The sequence below is a fragment of the Channa argus genome, chromosome 3 (genome assembly GCF_033026475.1).
Source record: "Channa argus isolate prfri chromosome 3, Channa argus male v1.0, whole genome shotgun sequence".
Taxonomy (NCBI): Eukaryota; Metazoa; Chordata; class Actinopteri; order Anabantiformes; family Channidae; genus Channa; species Channa argus.
Window position 1 is genome coordinate 18352501 of NC_090199.1, and position 18695 is coordinate 18371195.

The 18695-nt window shown below is 38.9% G+C and overlaps 1 protein-coding gene across 1 annotated transcript in view; it reads left to right on the forward strand.

Annotated features, from left to right (window-relative positions):
- Window positions 1–18695, forward strand: part of LOC137124194 (alpha-1,6-mannosylglycoprotein 6-beta-N-acetylglucosaminyltransferase B-like) — a 109574-nt gene that overhangs the window by 60600 nt on the left and 30279 nt on the right. The window contains exon 8 of the mRNA XM_067498939.1: window positions 75–244. Coding sequence (XP_067355040.1) covers window positions 75–244 — 170 coding nt within the window. The remainder of the gene's footprint in view (window positions 1–74; window positions 245–18695) is intronic.

Genomic DNA, 18695 nt, shown 5'->3' on the forward strand with positions numbered 1-18695 from the left:
CTCAAGTGGAGCTTTGTTGTAAAGCCTTTGCCATGTATTTAACTCTGTCACAATGTGTCCCTGTCCATTTTCAGATCCTGGTACATGTAGGCTTCCTAACAGAGGAGTCTGGAGATGTTTTCAGCCCAAAGGTGCTGAAGGGAGGTCCTCTCGGAGAGATGGTTCAGTGGGCTGACATCCTCACTGCCCTCCATGTTCTAGGACACAACCTCAAAATCTCCATGTCTGTCAAGGAACTGCAGGGGTGAGTTACTATGTGCTTATAGTACTAATAGTGCTGGAGTGTTTGACCTATTAGTGGTCAAAAATTTGGAACATTTTTAATGTTCCTAATTTGACTATAGAAACAGTAAAAAAGGCCAAAAAACATCCTAAACCTTTATTTGAACTTGTAAAGGTTGTAGTGTAATTTATTCAGTTTACCAGCTAAACTATGTTAATATAGGAATTTTTCAGACAGGGCAGCATGTTTGATTTGAAAATGGAATCTGTTGTTGGGGTTACAGCAATGAGTAATAATAGTCTCGATGACATTACTTGAAACATGGCCCTTTCTTTAAATGGAGCCACAGCTCTGCTTAACCTGTTTGATAGGAAGAACAAAAAATAACCCCTGCTGATAACCGTGACCGGTGACTTTGGACAGTCCTTTTATCACTGTAGTATTATACTCCCACACATTGTATTCGGAATGGTTAGGAGACCATTTTACTCTCATTATGATGCGTTCCCACTTAACCCAAAGATTGTGCACAAGGGCTCTAAAGGCCTGTTGATTTAAGTGTTGCATTATTGATCACTCCACAGCCTTCTGTCAGTTACATTGTGCTTGTGTATCTTTGTATTCCCTGTGCCGACTTGCTTACATCTTTCTGCTGACAGATATAGCTGTGGAGCCAACTCACACGCAGGTGGGTGTATGGATGTAAATCTATCCAGTTGGGAAAGATCCCTCAGGCTTATTCTGTCCAGTTTATGCCATATCTGCTTCTTCGTCACAACTGAATAAATCACAAAGGTTGTCAGGTTAAAGATGAATGGCTAATGTTGAACACTAGAATTATGAATTGGCATGGGTGTGAGAAGAAAGCTCAGTTATGCTTTAGATGGGCGATGTCTTTTATTCAGCCTGGATTGGGCCAATAGTCATTGTCTTTCAGCCATCATTGATCACTGTGATGACACAGGTACAGTGTATAGATCAATATAATGATGTCTACAGAGAATCCGCTGTACCCTGCATTTTATTCTGTGCACTGCCTGCGACAACTATCACAAATCATATAAGAAATATTGATCCTGAGCCTTTGGCAGTCATTTTCTAGACATATAACACCTCTGCAGGGAGCCACAGAGAATGTGTGAAAATGTAGAGGATTTTTATACCTAAAAATTAGTTTAGAGATGGCGGGGACATTCACAACGCTGAGTTCAGTTGTCAGACTTGAAATGGATGACTGGATCATTTTAACTGTGTGCATGTCACTGGAGTGTCTTGGGACCCACACAAAATTCTCACAAACCAGGCTGTGTGCAGTATAATTTAACATGCCAGTGTAAAGAATTATTTTGTCCACCTCGCCCACAGAATGGTTTTGGAAGGAAAAATTGCTTTTAGGTTTGGATTACTTTGGGAAAACGAAACCATCGGATCTTCTGTCAAACTGCATTTGAAGCCTGGCTCAGTCCTCTAAAAACACTGGTGTGAGAAATAGTACATCAACTTTGCCTCTTAATGTCAGGGTTTCCGCATGGTTTACAGCAGGAAAGTGGAACAGAGATAGACTCTGCTCTGTGTTCAATTTTTTTTGTCAAAGTATCACTTTTTTTGTTTTAACACATCTCACATCCCTCAGTCTGTGCCTCTGGTAACACAAAAAACTGACAATTAAGGTTGAACTGAGGCCATAATGCAGTTTTGCTGTCAGAGGTATACCATTAAAGACCTGGTCTTTTCAAAAACAAAAAAACAAGCTTCGGTGGGTGCCCTGCTACGATTTCAAAGTACTGAACTTTGTCTTTATGGTAGTTTTAGGTTGTTTAAACTGTTGAATCTCTCGCCTTGAGAGCCTGTGTTTTTGAAAGATACTTCTCCATCATATTCAGGACGCACATGAGAATTAGCATTATTTTAGGTTTTGTTTCTATTGGCTAGCGTGAATGTGGAGGCCATACCTCCAGCCAATGAGATCAGAATAAAGAAAAATTGGAGCAATCTGGAGGTGGTAATGTGTGCTCTTGCATTGGGTTCACTTTTTTGTCATGAGATAGTTTACGCCATTTTTATAGGATATTTTATAGAAATAGTATATTTTAATTGGATAATCCTGTGTATTATCATTTGAATAGCTACCAACCACTTCAAGCTAAAAAATGTATATGAGACAAAGTTTGAAAAACATTTTAAACATCCTTCAAAAGTACACTGTGTACAATTTGCCATTATAACTAGGTAAAATGTTAAGAGTAAAATGCATTCATTTAATCATACTTGATTTATACTTGCTTTTTTAAATCAATATGTACTCCTTTCCCATGTTTCTATGTTTCCCACAGATCTGTTATACAGTATCATTGTCTTTAGCTCATCATAATTTCTGGAAAACATTACTGCTACAGTAGGGTTGTCATACTTTACAAGCTGATGTTCACATCTTAAAGATGATGTAGCGGAGCTGCAGAGGGTCCATTCAGTTACCCATCAAATGTCCATCAAATGTCAATGACAAAATCAATAGGCGAAGAGATACTGATAAAAGGAGTAACATTTTAGCTATATTGATATATTGATCCATATGGTGCTGTTTTGTGCTATCAGGTTATGCAGATTGAAGGCATGTTCATACACTATTTGACCTGTCTGGCTACGAAACATACAAGTCCACAGGAATTTGAAAAAAAGCATGATTATTAATTTTCTGTTTGTTGGTGCTGTGAAATACACATGGTTAAAACATTATTTGTAACAAAATGAAGTGCACTGTATGTTGGTTTACCAACAGATTGTATTCCCTGATACTGCCTTTGTGCACATACCCACTGTGTCATGCAAATGCAATCATTGGCATATGAAAAAAAGACATCACATAACACCTTAGATGTGTCACAGTCAACAACATTACACACAAGACATTCCTCAGATGTAAATTTACAAAAACATGTTGTACAATATTTCCAAACAGATGTCTGTGGTTGATTGCTGGTGCTACTATTGATTTACTGTGGAACCAAGTCAGATTAGTTTTGTTTGCATTGGAGAGGTATACTGACTGATGTACAATTTCTTTGTGCTTCTTCAGCAACATTTCACAAATTTCCACAACTCCACACTGGTTTGCGATAAATTCAACACTTATTAGAGTTGTGATTGGCTGAAGTGGAAGCACAGGGTAGCTATAATTGGCCACTGAGGGGAACATTAGGGGTGGACTTGTGTTACTGTGTTAAAAAACTATTTTGGTTTGTCAATATTGTTATAAATTACACAATTTTGCTTAGAAGTCTTTATGGTTTTATTACATATATTTTAAATTTTCTAATAAAATGTCTTTGTCCACATGTAGTTTAGTTTTTGCAATCAGACCTTTTTTTTTACTTGCAGTATGGAAGACTGCAGTTTAAACTGTGATGGACTGTATTAAAAAATAAGCAGTGATAGTCTGAAAGGGCCAAGTCAACAATAGCGCTTATGCTGACACTGACAAATTTTGCTCATTAGCATCAACTTTGAAAAATAATTCATTGTTGTCTACTATGTAATTGTAACAAGAACATTAAAAAAATCATATTTGCAATGAAGGCATGAATGAAGTTCCAAAAATGTAGGTAAAGTGGTGGACTGTATGTTGTCACAGTTAGAAATGGGGATTTAGAATTCATAATTATGGCATTCCACTCAAAGACACAGAAAAGTCCAATATCAACACCATCTTTTATCCCCTTTCTGCAGCTGTGGGAGAAGGTGAAGTCTGGAGGTCAGATTTTACCTGGAGGGTGATAACACGGATGTTTCCAATGATCAGTCAATCACCAGTGACTGAGACGCTGTGGACACTGTTGTCGGTTAACATCCATATCATAGACTGTTAGGGTGGGGACCATCTTCTGTAAATTATGTTTGTTTTCAGAATGATTCCATATAAAAGAGGTTGTGTATGGAGGACTGGATGGAGTCATATGATTACACTGAATTTTAAACCAGCCAACGCCACGACCCAGCATGAATTTGGGTGTAGAAGAGACAGAGAATCACATTTTAGCAGTTTGGACTGTTGGATTTTTTGGTAGTGTGTGCCACTTTGTATTACAAGCTTTTTTTTTTTGTTTTTTTTTTTGTTTGTTTTGCTGTTAAATTTGGGAATATTTTCTTCTGTGTCACTGATAGTGGCTTCAGTAAAGCAAAAGTTTTTTGCCGAACCTCCCTAATGATGAAATTGCCAAATATCAGCATGGTCAGACTCAGAGTATTTGCTAGCTGGGGTGGAGAGGTGCATTGAGGAGCAACTTGAACATTTCTCTGTAGTGGAGGTGGTGCCCCACCTGGACTGATAAAGCCCTGGCAGTATGCACTAAGGTGCACTGACTGTGTGGAGTGGAGCAACCATCCATGGGGAGTTTGGCCAAGCCAAGCAGCACCAAGATCCATGCCTTCTGGGTCAGTGACTAGGAGCATACTAAGTGAAGTGAGAATACCGAGTTACCGGTGTGAATTCGTGTAGGCAATTTGCACATGCAGTACCACCATAGCTTCTTAAAACCACCAGATAAAAGCCAGTTAGGAGGACTGATAAAACAAAAGGTAAGTTAAAATTCTTAAATGTCAATGTAGGCAGAATTTGCAGAGTAGAAATGCAGAATAAAATGCCATAAACCTGATTGTTTGGCAGGAACACACCGTGTGCGTCGATGGGACTTGATGGGAGAATATTTGTGTGGAGAGGCCTGTTTTGAAGAAAAAGGAAAACAGCAAAGTGCTGAGCGTGCATCAATGGAGTTAGTGTGCTGACGCTTGTTATTCAGATATGCAAATACTGATCCCTTGGTTTGTCCTTCATTTATGAACTTTTTGTCCTTTCGGCTTATCCTGTAAGTGCAGCGTCACCACAGCGGATAATTTGGTCCTCGTGGATTTGGCACAGTTTTTTTACGCCAGATCCCCTTCCTGACATAACCCTCTCCAATTTCTGCCAGGCTTGGGATCTTCACTGCTCGGCTGGTGATGGGCTGTTGGGGGTTCAGTGTCCTTCCCAGGGACACTTCGACATGTGGTTAGTAAGACCGGAGTGCGAACCTCAGACCCTGTGGTCGTTGGGAGGTCACTCTACCAACTGAGCCACTGTTGCCCCTACATACTTCATTTATGAACAATGTGAAAATTCACTTATAGCATTTACTTGCTTCCAAGTGTAAATGTATGTTGTCAGCCTATGCATGTCACTCTGTGTTGGGCCTGAAATGAACTGGCAATCTATTCAGGATGTACACTGCCTCTTTCCACTGACAGCTGGGATGGACTCCAGAACCTCTGCAACCCTGAACAGGACAAGCAGTTACGATAATGTATGTACAGATGGGTGGGGGCCTTTACTTGCTCAAATACAACTGCACACAAGACTGAGTTAATTCATTACAGATTCTTGCATCCTCCTGTCTCTGCTGACTGTGCACTACTCATAATGTGGGCAAACTGAGAAGCTGGAAATGGAAATGATGCTGAATTGGTGAGGGTTAGATTGGGAAGGCACGTGAGATGTATTAGTGTGAGAAGTAAAAAAGACAGGTCTCCTCCTGTTCTGCATTACAAACTGGGGGATCCAGATCACTGAGAGCTGCTGCAGTCAGTGTGAAGGTGGATGGTCAGCACCTTTGTGCCTTATTGTTACTGCATCGGTGCGGTAATTTACATGTACAAAGTTTAATTTTGCTGAAAGGTTCAATAATCTTGTGGATAAAAAGAAACACCACTTTACAGTATAGCATACTGTACCACACAAATCATGTGGACTAAATAAGTAGTCCTTATACAGTGAAGTGCCTGCATGCGAATATACACTGAAAAATGTGATCGAATTTATGCTTTTTGGAGCATTGTGTGTGATGGCTTACTGGGCATAGAAAACAACAAGTGCAGAATGTGTTTTTGATATGCACAAATACACCTCCATTGTATATAACGACAAGGCAAAGGCAATATATCTGCTTATAGTGAAAGTGAAATGAAAAAGAAGAATGGTGCTAAATTTTATAGACTGATTTCAGTGGTGTTTGCTGGTGTTAATTGCTATTTTTCTACACTTTTGTTTTTGATTAATATTTGGGTAATGGGGATAAATAAATAGGAATATACTTGAATTCATGACATTTACAGTAAATTGCTTAATGCTAGTATTTTAATTAATAATTTAGAACTCCAACGAAGGCGATAATCCCTATTTCCGCTCTTACCTGTAATAGATGGTTAGGGTTATATTAATAACTGCAATGTCTTGTTGGATTCTAATTATTACATGTCACACCCTCTTTCTCTTGATCTCCGACTGGCAATATACAATTTACTTTTCATATATTAAAAAAAAGTCACCTCTCATTTTGTTAAATGTTAGTTCTCTTCCCACACTGTCCATGACTTGCCCTTCCCTTCTCTTGTGCTCCTGTTCCATCTCGTCATCAAACTTGGATTGGGGTATTTTACTGTCACATCCCGACTGCAGGTAATGTCTCAGTTGCCATGGAGATCAGACCCCAGACTAGTTGAGGTTGGAGGTGGAAGGACATGGAGTAATAGCCAATCAACACCTCCAGTGCAGTAAAGGAGAGAGTAAAAGTAGGGACCGTAAAAGTGTCATGTCTCTGAGATGGGCTGATAATTGGATAGTGTCACAGGACAGATACAAGACCCACAGCAGGGATGCACATTCATTATAGCCTACACAGATGACTGAGGGCTTTTTTATTCTTGTACTCCTTCTTGTTGCTTTTATTTTCTTTACTCTGTCCACTATACAATTTTCCCAACCAGTCAAGGCAAATGGACGTCCACCCTGAGCCTGATTCTGTTAGAGGTTTCTTCTGTTGAATGATTTTCCGTTTTTGTTTTTCTCGCCACTGTCGCCAAGTGCTTGTCAAGAGGAACTGAAGGGGGAGTCCGTTTTCGATCCAACCTGAATACGTTTTAAACAGAACAGAGGAAGATTTGATCGCCCCAGATTTCCTCGTCACACACTGTGTGTTTAACACCTTACACCATTGTTGGTGTGTCAGGAGTTTCAGTGGCAGATATGTCAGGAAACAACTGTGCATTCATTGCATAACATGTAAATAACCTCACTCACTACATACAAAATTGCAGGATCACCGAAGCCCAGCAACAGCCAACTAATGTAGCTCCCTATCAGTGAACACCCCCTGAATAAATTAACATGCACAGCAGAGGTGCTCCTTCGTTCTTTTCTCTGTACCAAAGAATCTTTGAACTCCACTGGCTCCTGCTTTTAGTGTACTGTGGTAATGGTTTTATGCTGATTAAAAGTTAATGCTCCAGATATGACTTTATGCTGATGATATGAGTTAATTCTTCTGTAATACTAAAATAATGCTGCTTTTGCGACCTAATACTGCTGTTTTCTGATTTGGAGTTTCTCTCTAGCATTCCTGGGCCTCAAGCAGACCAGATGAATTTCTCTGATATGTACATTCCAGCTAAATCTGCTGTGCATTCAAGTTATTCTACTTCTACTTTCAATGTGGTATTTCACCCCCCCCCCCCCCCCCCCCCTTCTTCCTTTGCCAGTAAAACTACTAAAGTCTATCATTAACTCAACAAGAGGAATCTCAATCAATGTCAGTTCGTCTTTTCCAGAGTTAAATCTGCTGTGTGCTTTAATCTCTAAAGAGTAAGTAGGTGAACAGGGATATGTTTTTATCAACTTCTACTTGCTGCTATTTACTACTCTACTTTGCAACAGGAAAATTGTACAAACGTCAAATCTGCTTGTCAGGGACATATGACTTGTATATTGTTTGTGCAGGTCAGCAGTATTCAGTATTTAGAGTCTCTTTTTTTTAGCTGAAAAGTGTTTGGGGCTTGAGCCGATATAATAGAGTTGTTGTGTGTGTGTGTGTCTGCATGTAAGCGTGTCTTGAGTGAGATGGAGCAGGTTACAGGAAAAAAGACTCTGCATGTGTTTTTAACTACAGTGCTGTAAAAGAACTAATGCTAATTTGCATTGTAAGCTCTTGTGCTTTGGCCCAGAGAGGGCTTGCATAAATCCAAGAGATTAATTCAAAAAGAACTATCTGCTGAGGTTACGTAATGTCTCATAATGTCTCATGGATTTGTCTTCAGATTGTGTCAGTTGCACACTTGTTTTTCTCCATCGTGCTTTCTGCTTTATCATGGTCTAGTTTGACCATGACTGCACTTTGTACCTTTTAACTAACTAACCTTTTTTTTGTACTTTTTCTATTTTCTTTGGAATTTTACCTCTTGATTTTATCTGTTATTAAGCATAAGTGGACTAATCTCCAATTTAAGTCATGGCAACTAGACTTCTTTCTCACCTGACCTGATTAGGCTTGTTAGGTGGACAGTCTCTGTGAATAGAGGAGAGTTGTTAGAATATAGCAATCATGACTCAGGTAGTTGCCTTTTGTCCACTATCTCTCCATGTGTCATTGGCCTTCTGAGAGCATCTCTTGAGACCTGTAGATATCCAAATTGGGCCTAAATCCAGACTCAAGATTAAGTGTCCAGTCGAGACTCAGAATCAACAACAACAAAAAAAGACTCCTATTGGAGCATGTAATTCAAACTGTCTGTACAAATGATGTTGGCCCAGTGCAGGATGAGCAACACCTTACGACCAGGAACTGGATCTTCACCTGAGAGGTCAAAGACATTGATTTGAGGACAATAATGGACACATTTTAGACAGAGAGGATAGCTGGTTTTATAGAAGAGTGAAAGAAACTATACAGTATAGGTTCAAGAAATCTTTCCCTTAACAGAGGTGGAGGTGTCAGAGTCAGAAAGAAGATTTAGAATTTTCTAACCAACTTTCCTAACACTAAAGAAGCTACTGTGATGTTGCATTTATTATGTCCTGCTGCATAAATTAGGAACTGGATGTCCAATAATTTCCTGCATCCTAATGACTCTAAATCAGAATTAGTTATAATTACACCTTCTGCCCGTAGCTATAGCAGCATTAACAGTCTCTTGCCTAGTCAATATGCTTTTTCTAACAAAGTTAACGAAACGATGCCTGTGGGTGTTGTTTTCAGTCCAGAGCTATCCTTTCCAACTGTCCAACTGAGACATTTAATCAAGATCGTTCCTTTCATCTGCAGATCTGGGGAAGGTCACCTATGCTTTTATCTCAGCTGAATTAGACTCTGCTGTGCTCTTTCTTATGGTACAAGCAGGAAGTTGCCAGGCTAAATTATGTCACTATATCACGCCAGTCCTTGCTACCCTTCAATGAGTTTCAATATTAATTTTTAGATTGTGCTTCTTGTTTTTATTCCCCATGATTTATGTAAGACTCTTGCTTATATCTGTGATATGCTAACTCCCCATGGGACTTTACAGTCAGTCCTGCCCGGAATTTTGTCGGTTTCAGTCCCAACTATTTATTCAATCAACCCCCTGTAAAGTCTGTACAAATTGCAACGATATCACAAAAACATCTTTTATGGCCTCAATTTTCTTTTGGGCTGTCACATCAGTAGACGTCCTAGGACTTTAACTATCACAAAAATGTCTGTGCAATTCTGGAGGGACTGAGTAGTGGTTCCTTCTGGACACATGGAATTTGGAAAATAAGTTTATGATTGGTTGTGGGAGTGGCTGTCTTATTTATTACATATGTCTTTGTTTTGTTTAAGACGTTTCTGCTTCTCTGTACATGAAAGGTCATTGTCTCTCTCTGTATGCCTCATATCACCACCCTCCACCCACTCCCTCAGTCATCCCCCATCAACCTGACTTACTCACCTTCCCACATCATTAAAGTGAAGCCTGTAGAGAGACTTGAATCAATGACCTCCATTCTCCTCCTTCTCCCACAGGCCAGCTGCGGGAAACCGTTGTATTAAGACCCATAGCAGATAAAAACACACACACATGCACACCTATGCCTTTTAAAACTCTAATCTTGCTTCTCCTCTTCCTCACAATGACCGTAATATTTTTCCTTACATCACTGCTTTCTCTAAGTGTTTCATAAACGTGATAGCTTTCTATTCTTTCTGACTTTGTTGCACACAAGAGCACAGCTGCAGGTATAGTGGAAAACTGCTTGTAAAGCAGCTGATTCACAACAATGCAATTGGCTGTAAATGTGGGGGAGAAGCTTCTTTTGAAAACCTCCAAACTTTGAGGTGCATACTGTATGGGGTGTGTATTCGTTCTCTTTATTCGAGGGAATCTGCTGATGTGTAAGAAAGTCTTAAACAGACCTGTGAGGTTTTTGGTCTCCCTTTTAGGGAGAAATGTAGCACATTATTGGTAAGTAGTTGTGGAAGATGTGCGTCGGTGTGTATATGCTTTGGTATGTGGGAAAGAGCATCAGCTTTTCTCTGTTAAAAAATTAGAGCGTGCAAATGAGTGGTATGCTCAGTCTGCATAATTTTGTACGCTTGAAGTGTCTGAATTTGCAGAAACAAACCACAGGCAATCTTGGCTCCTTACCTCTCCTCTCAGTGCATCCATTCCCCCCTTGTTCCCTCTTGCCTTGTGTCTCACGTTTGTTTTTCTTTCCATCCCAATCTGAATCTGACTGACCCTCTTTTGCTTTGTCTCTCTGTTTCTTTCTTTTTCTCCCTTAGTTGTTTCCCTCTAAGCTTAAATCAGAGTGCTTGTTAGCAACTTCACAGTCTTTACAGCATTTCATCACCCCTGCCCTTACTTGTAACCCCTTAAAGACATACACAGACCAGAGTAGTGTGCACACTTAGTAATGACTTCCCTTATTTCTTGTCTAACATTGAAGAATTGTGTGGGGGGAGGCAGTTGTGGCCCATGGGTGACTTTGTCTTTCATTACTGGTGTTGCTTTGAGTCACATCTCTGCATGACATTACATCTAATTGGTCTGCGTGAAACAACTGGGACTCGAACATAGAAATAGGACAAGCTGCTGCTTATGCTTCTTTAGCTGATTTAGCACAATCTTTGGTGTAAGGATACACAGACAAACTTGTGTCCCTGTGAATGCTGGTAAATTTAGCCTTGAACAATTTCAGTGTGTAAACCATAACCATGATGTGAGAATAGTTTTGCATGTCCTTCTTTGGTGTAATATGAATATTCTAATATGAGAATGAATAATTGATGATAAATATGTTTTGTCAATGTCACCAAGCCCCATAATTATAATCTTTATTATTAATATACGTTTATATATGTTTCCAGGGGATTATCATACACAGATTCAAAAGGCAGCAGCAGCAGCCCATTCATTGCCAGTGGTTTTGTAGCCGATTGCCCCCACACAGCATGACTGTTTCAATATGATTGGCAGAAATATTAACACAATTGCTACAGTTTTGTTTCCCATATGACAGTAATGTTTAACATTTTACATAAGTTAACAGGACAAGAACAAGAATGACGCTGTTGATGTGTCAGTGACAGATACTTCCATTAACAACAGTTTTGTATCTGTATGTATGAATGCACTGAAAATATCCGTTTAGAGATATTTTAATTTTTACTCCTCCCAAGTTTAACTCGGTCAGTCACTAAGGGATTTCTGGTAGCAGTCTCTACAAGGTCTGTTGACTGTTATCGAACTCATGATCAGTTTGGACAATCGATGATCTGTGTAATAAGACAGCTGTGAACTACGACACATGATAACAAAGCTTTTGTCTCATTCATAATTCCCACATGAGATCTGTTCTTTCTTTGTATACATTTTGGGTAGCTGCTGTCAATGCTAAGTGTTAACTGTGAGAAACTGTGAACTGCTAAGGGCACAAGTAATTTATTTTCTATTGTTGGTAGCCATCAAACTGCTTTCTGGAGTAGTGCCTGATTAGATGTGTGACAGAGTCACACACAATTTGTAATCTCTCTACACAACATCCATATGGAATACAGTATGTAGGAAGGTGTACAGAACAGTGCTTTAAACCACACCTGGTTTTTATACAGATACAGGATTATTGAATATAAACATGTAATTGTGTCATAATACAGTATTGCATGAATAATGTGATAATTTACACTCACCAACCTGTCTGTCATCAAAAAGGGTTTGGGTGTCTGAGGACAAACAAATACCTCTGTAAACCATTTTGACCTGCTTAATTATTAGTCTGGCATTTACAAAAGCAATAACACATGACAAAGTCGGAGAGGTAGAGTGGAGAGTAAACAGTTTCTTTCTTGGTATTTATGGCCTCGATTTTCTGATGCAGAGATGGAGGTCAGCCTGTACCGACTGCAGGACCAAAGCAGTTTGCTTCAGTTGAATAAAGTAAGGAAAAACCAAGAGATAGGTACAGCAAGGGTGTGTGTGTGTGTTTTGTCATCCAAGATTTTCAATCTTTTCTTACTGGAGGATGGAAGCAGGAGAGTTGTAGCACTGAATAGGCTTCAAGGCCTGAAAACATATTGAGCCAAGATTCAGCAAAACCGACACTATCAACCATTTATCAAGCTCCTTTCCTAAGCTGAGCTTTATTCCTCAACAGAAATTGCCTACAGCAAAAAAATGAGGATGAAAATGAAAAGTTTGAGTAGAAGTGTAATCTCATGTCATAACACTTCTGGCTTTAAAAGACAGTGGTCTAAAGAAGTTTAGACTCCATCATAACACCACCTAATCTCAATTACAGCCCTCCCTCCCAGGTAAACTAACCTGTTGTCCTCTTAACACATAAGTTTACATTAAGAGAAACAAGCAAACATAGCAGGTAAAAATGGGACTAAATCTTCTAAAAAGTGAAGAATGTGGGAACATTTTGGATTAAATATCAAGGATTTATGCATTTATTGTACAGTATCTGCATCAGCCTTCCTTTCAAAAGTCTCAAATTAAATTTATTAAAACACCTACACAGCAAGTTAACCAGTGTATAACCAGTTTTCTATACAATAAGAAAATTTCTATGCATGAGGTGGCATAAAATAAATGTAGTGAAAGATCCAACATTATACTGTAGATACTATACGAAGAGCTTAAGTCAACCTTGGGCTAATCAAAATAATGAGCCCTGCCCTGAAAAATTATGAACCACATAATGGTTCTTAATTGGTTCTCGGTGCAATGGAGCATGACCACTACTGATAAATTAGTGTGCAGCACCTGCAGAGCAAGCACAGAGTCATCAGTTTTGACGATGGGAAAGTATGCAGTAGTGAGTCAAATAAAAAATATCAATAGTTACACTATCAATTATGACCATCGTAAAACTGAACAGCCAGTAAAAGACCAAATACAGTGTGTGTAGTAGTCTGGTATTCTGACTCCTTGCTTTTTTCACGGATTATTATGTTTTGACTTTTATCAGTGATTCAGTGTAACAGCCTGTGTACTAGTTGTGTATCAACTCTTTGTTCTTTATCTACCCATTAAAATATTTTTATTTTACGTGGAAAACCTTCAGAAAGTTAAATGACATTCAAACCAGAGGCACCAATTTATCACGTCTGTGCCAAATGCTACTAAAAATGGGGTCAGAAACCTCTTATTATCCACATTTTCCTTTAGCAAGCTTGACAGTGCTTGTTAGTTATATCAGAGCCCTTGTTATCTCTACTTTCATTGAAAAGAGAGTGCAGCTGATGTGAGCAAAGTCAAGCATAATTGGGTTTGGTGTTGGCATACTCCATCTCACTAGGCATCCTTGGAGTTGTTAAGAGTTAATAAGAGAATTCAAAACATTTTGCTCAATGATGCTGTCAGTGTCTCCTCTTCCTAATGGCTTAAGAAGCGACGAGCTGTCAAAGATGCCCTCAGACTCATGTCAGTACACCTAATGTTTCTGTGCCCTCGTTGGTAGAAAATTGGGCTATTTTAGTGCAGCCAGCCTTGAAATTAAGCTGAGCATAGAAATATTCTGATTTCAAAAACTCTAAATAGATTGCCGTCTTTTCTCTCATCTTTACATTTTTTTTTTTTTTTTGATTTCCCACTTTATTTCACTTTGGCTTTTTCCTGTATACATACATCACTCCTTTGCCTTTCAATATCTCTGGTTTGTGCAGCAAATGCTGGGTTTTAATAACTGAACTCAAGGGGGGAGGGGCAGTTAATAAACACATTGGCAGTTCCTTTTGCGGACACTATCCGTGCCGGCAGATGTTGCTTCTTTCTTTACGGCTCCTTCACCATAAACCTGACATTGAGTTTCTGCTCTAATTTTTGATGGACAAATGTGAGCAGATGTATGAGGGTCTATAGCATATGTGTACTTGATAAACCACATCTGTACCATTAGCAGTACAAAACAACCACTTGATAAAAGTTAGGAATCAACTGTGATAATGTTTAAAATAATAATTCCAGTATTAAACAGGAAGCACATAATAGTGTCTCTAGTAAAAATGCAACTTCTGAGAATTGTGTGATTAGTTACCGTTATGGCAATTTGCTGAAATGGCCAATGCAGTTTGTGGGATGACAGTCTTATAAATTCTCAGGCTGTAACAAAATCCCTTTTTTAAGTTTTTGTGTGGCTGCTGCACAGTAACATCAGCTCTATGTGTGAACACAAAAGTATCTAATTAACACTTGTTAAGCCCCAGTGATGGTTGCTGAAGAAAATAAGACTGCAAACCTTTTTATGTATTTTATTAAGGGATATATGAGATCATTTGACTGTCACTGGAAAATTCACTTTTCTCTATCATCAATGTGAGTTTGAAAGTCTAATTTCAGGTGTGAGCTTGAGCTCAATTCAGACGGCTGACTACAGCTTCAGAAGGTCGCTGTGTAGAACACACATCGATAAAAATTAGTTCTGAGTTGCTGCTTTGCCCTGTCAGTGAGGTAATACTAATGAGTTCACTTGAATGCACCATGTGTGGTGGTGGGATATGGGATGGCACTTGCATCTGCACAGCCACTTGACTTTAGATGAGTGTGAGTGTTTGTTCCTACACATCCATCCATATGCGAGTGTTCACTCCACACTTGAACGAAAGGCATCTGCCTGCTGTATCACTTGACTGGCACTCTGCTTCTGTTTCATTCCTTCCTGAGAGCCGGTGGCATGCTGCAAAGTGGATTTATCTGATCTGTGCCATGTGTGAGAGCATAATGATATGTACATCTGACAAGGTATCTCTTTACACACCCATATCCAACCATATGCATTTTCATACATCTGTGTATGTGTGTGTGTTTGGGTGCACTGTGTGAACACACCTGTACCTGTCAGTTTCAGTTCCCACAACTTCCTCCATCACAACCAATACCTGTTCCTATTCTTCTTAATTTAGAGGAATTAGATAGAAAGTTGCTGACAAATGGAAAAGCACAGACTGCTTGACGTCTGTGGAGACAGAGAAGAAGCAGGCTTTATTAGCACACTGTGCATATCTGTTTGTAAATGTAGTTATATCACTTTTGTATGGACAACCATTATTTTATGAAGTTTTCAAATTAAAAACCGCGCCCAGATTCCTGTTTGGAATGAAGAATGAGGTTTTGGTTGCTGTAATCATTTGGTTGTTCACACTGGCCTTTGAACAACTGATTTTGTTGCACCATTAATGGAACAAAACCCACAGTCCTTTTACTTCTTTTAAAATTAAAATTGTTACTTCAGCAGTCAGTTAATCACAGTAAGTGAGTATATTTCAAAGTTACTTTGTTTTATTACAAAATTCCCTCTGTGTTTTCTAGGACACAGTCTCTCTCTGCCAAGCTCCAGTTAATTAAAGGGAATTTGGTAATAAAAAGGATGTAACTTTCGAAGATATCCACTTTGTGTATCGCAGACTACTTAAGCTTCTTATTAATGTAAGATGAAGTTAAAAGTTTTGCACAAAATGGGGACTGGGATTTTAGTTTCATATCACTTACAATAAGTGCATTAAGAATAGATGTCTTTAAGGGCACCTATCGACCTATTATTTATGATTAGAATTAGGTTTAGAATAGGCTCAGGTCAGGGGTTACAGTTTTACAGGCTTTTACTTTTGACCATGAAGGCTATAGTCTAAAGGGGCCAAGAAATGCATTATGTCAATGAGTGTCCTCACAGCTGTAGAAAAAGCATCGAGTAGTTCTTGTATATTCACATTTCATCTAGACACCAGTGTCAGACCTTGGAGGTTACAGAAGTGCATTTTCCATTCTAATAATTAAATTTTTGTCTAGCTGTTTCTCTTCGTCCCTTTTTAACTCTCACACACACTTTCTGTCTCAGAAATGGATACAGTACCTCACATTCTTAAATCCCATTATACTCCCTATTTTTGCCTCCTAATCTTTCTGTCCAGCATTACCTAATTTCTTTTTCTCTTTTTCTGTCTTCTTCTCTCCTGTTGTAGTTTTCCCTTTCTCCCTGTGATTACTCACCCCTTGCAAGTAACTTGTCATTTTTCATTTCACCTTGCAGCCCCATCTCTTCCTTTCTCCCCCCACCCACCCTACATCTCTAACTCTCCCTCTCTCCACTGTAGCTGTTCATCTGAGAATTGTATTATCTCTGACAGGAATGTTGAATTTTTTTCATCTTCCTTCTTTCATCTTTGATTCAACCTGCTCTCTCTCTCGCCGTGTGTGTTTGTGTTTAAGATGCCTTCCAGCTTTCTTATCTAGTGCACCCTGCCTTGGCTGATAACTGGGACCTGTCAGTTGCAACTAGCATTGCGTCTATGTGTATTGATGCATGTGAGTACTTGTGTGTAAGAGAATGTGTTGACTGGTGTTGAATCGTCCTGTGTATGTGTGAGTGTGTGTCAAGTACAAGTAAAAAAAAAACAATGTTGCCAACGCAGATTGCCATCCTGTGGGTGTAATCAGAGGCGGATGTGGAAACAGATGATTACATGGATGTTTGAGTGTTTGATTACACCCTGCGTGTGTGTGTGTGTGTGTGTGTGTGTACCCTACTATCATTTGATTGAGCTGAGAATTAAAAACACTATTTAAACCAGAATTTACTGTTGCAGGAAGACATTTTTAATATTGCTGCTATTTAATGTACGCTCCCACACAGACACACAGACACACACACACACACACACACACACACATCACTGAGGTTACCTCTTGACATGTAAAGTAGACTTGTCTTACTATACAGGGAGTATTATTACGCTTACAGCTACCTCCAGGGTCTACACATATGAGGATCAAACTGGGTTTGCACAATTTTTATTCATCATGTCACAGTGATAAACTTTTTAACCAAATACAACTCTGCAAGTTGTAAGGCAAAAAGTTTTTCACATGACCTTATGCAACACCAAGACAACCTCTTTATTTACATAGGACTAAGACTTTTTCATGGCCCTTCTTTAAAATGGTTAGACTTGTAAACATGTACTCATTTTGCTTGCCATGTACAAATTTCCTTCAAGGTTTTCTGCTAAAATATGTAAAAGAGTCCGGTTTTATACATGCTTGGTCCCATCACTCTTTCATAAAGAAATGGCAACTATTTGGATATTTACTTGCATGCATATTACTTTAGTATATTAATCTCTGTTTTCTAGGTAGTGTATAATAGCAAGATCAGAATACAAAAATATTGACAATACTACTTGCAAAGGGTGAAGGTAGGATACAAAGTTGAGGCTTCATACAACTGGTTTGGTTCTAAACACAGTTACTTGTCAAGATTATAGTGAACACTGAAGTGAAGGGCAGATATTTTTACACAAAAAATGACAAAAACAAACACGTGCATACAAATGTACGTGGAAGCACATTATTGTGCTGAGATGAGTTATGTTTGAGTAAATGCCCTAGTCTGGGTTGTATGTTCAAATAGTCGCTTATATAGTGCTTTTACAATGTCACACACACCGCCCAAGGACAATTCGACTTATAGCCGGGAGCAGGGATCGAACCACTGAACCCGTGGTCCATGGTCAACTGACTTACCAACTGAGCCACAGCTGCTCTTCATGTGTTTGTACTTTCTCTCTTCCTCCCATCCTCTCTATCTTTCTGTGTATGTTTGCCTGCATGAGACAAAAGTTGAAGGGCATTCCAATTTATGCTGTCAGCTAATGTCATCCCCGCTGTCCTGGCTGACAGAGGGTGAGACAGGGTCAAGAGTGACAAGGAGATGGCAGCAGCTGAGACTGTGATAAGTGTGTTTATACAGTGTGTGTTTATGTTTTTTTATGCTGCAATAAAATCCAAAAATTGATAAGACAGACTGATGCATTTGGATCAGATTCAGACTTTATATTTAATGTTCAACTGGCATTTTGCTTCATCTTAAGAAGTGACTGTATCAACATTCCAGTAGTTATATATTACAATAACTAGTGTGTCTCTTTACATTTCCTTTTCACTTCCTTATATCAAGGAAATCTAAACTTTAACATTTGTAAACGTTAACGTTTGTGTTTTCATTGCACAATCAATTTGATGCATATATTTTGACATGAAGCTTGGAGAATAAATTGAATCATATTGAAATCACATTAAATTGATCATTCTTGCATTACCTAATCAAATTAAAATTAATTTGAACTTTGTTTGACATCAATCTGCTTATTGA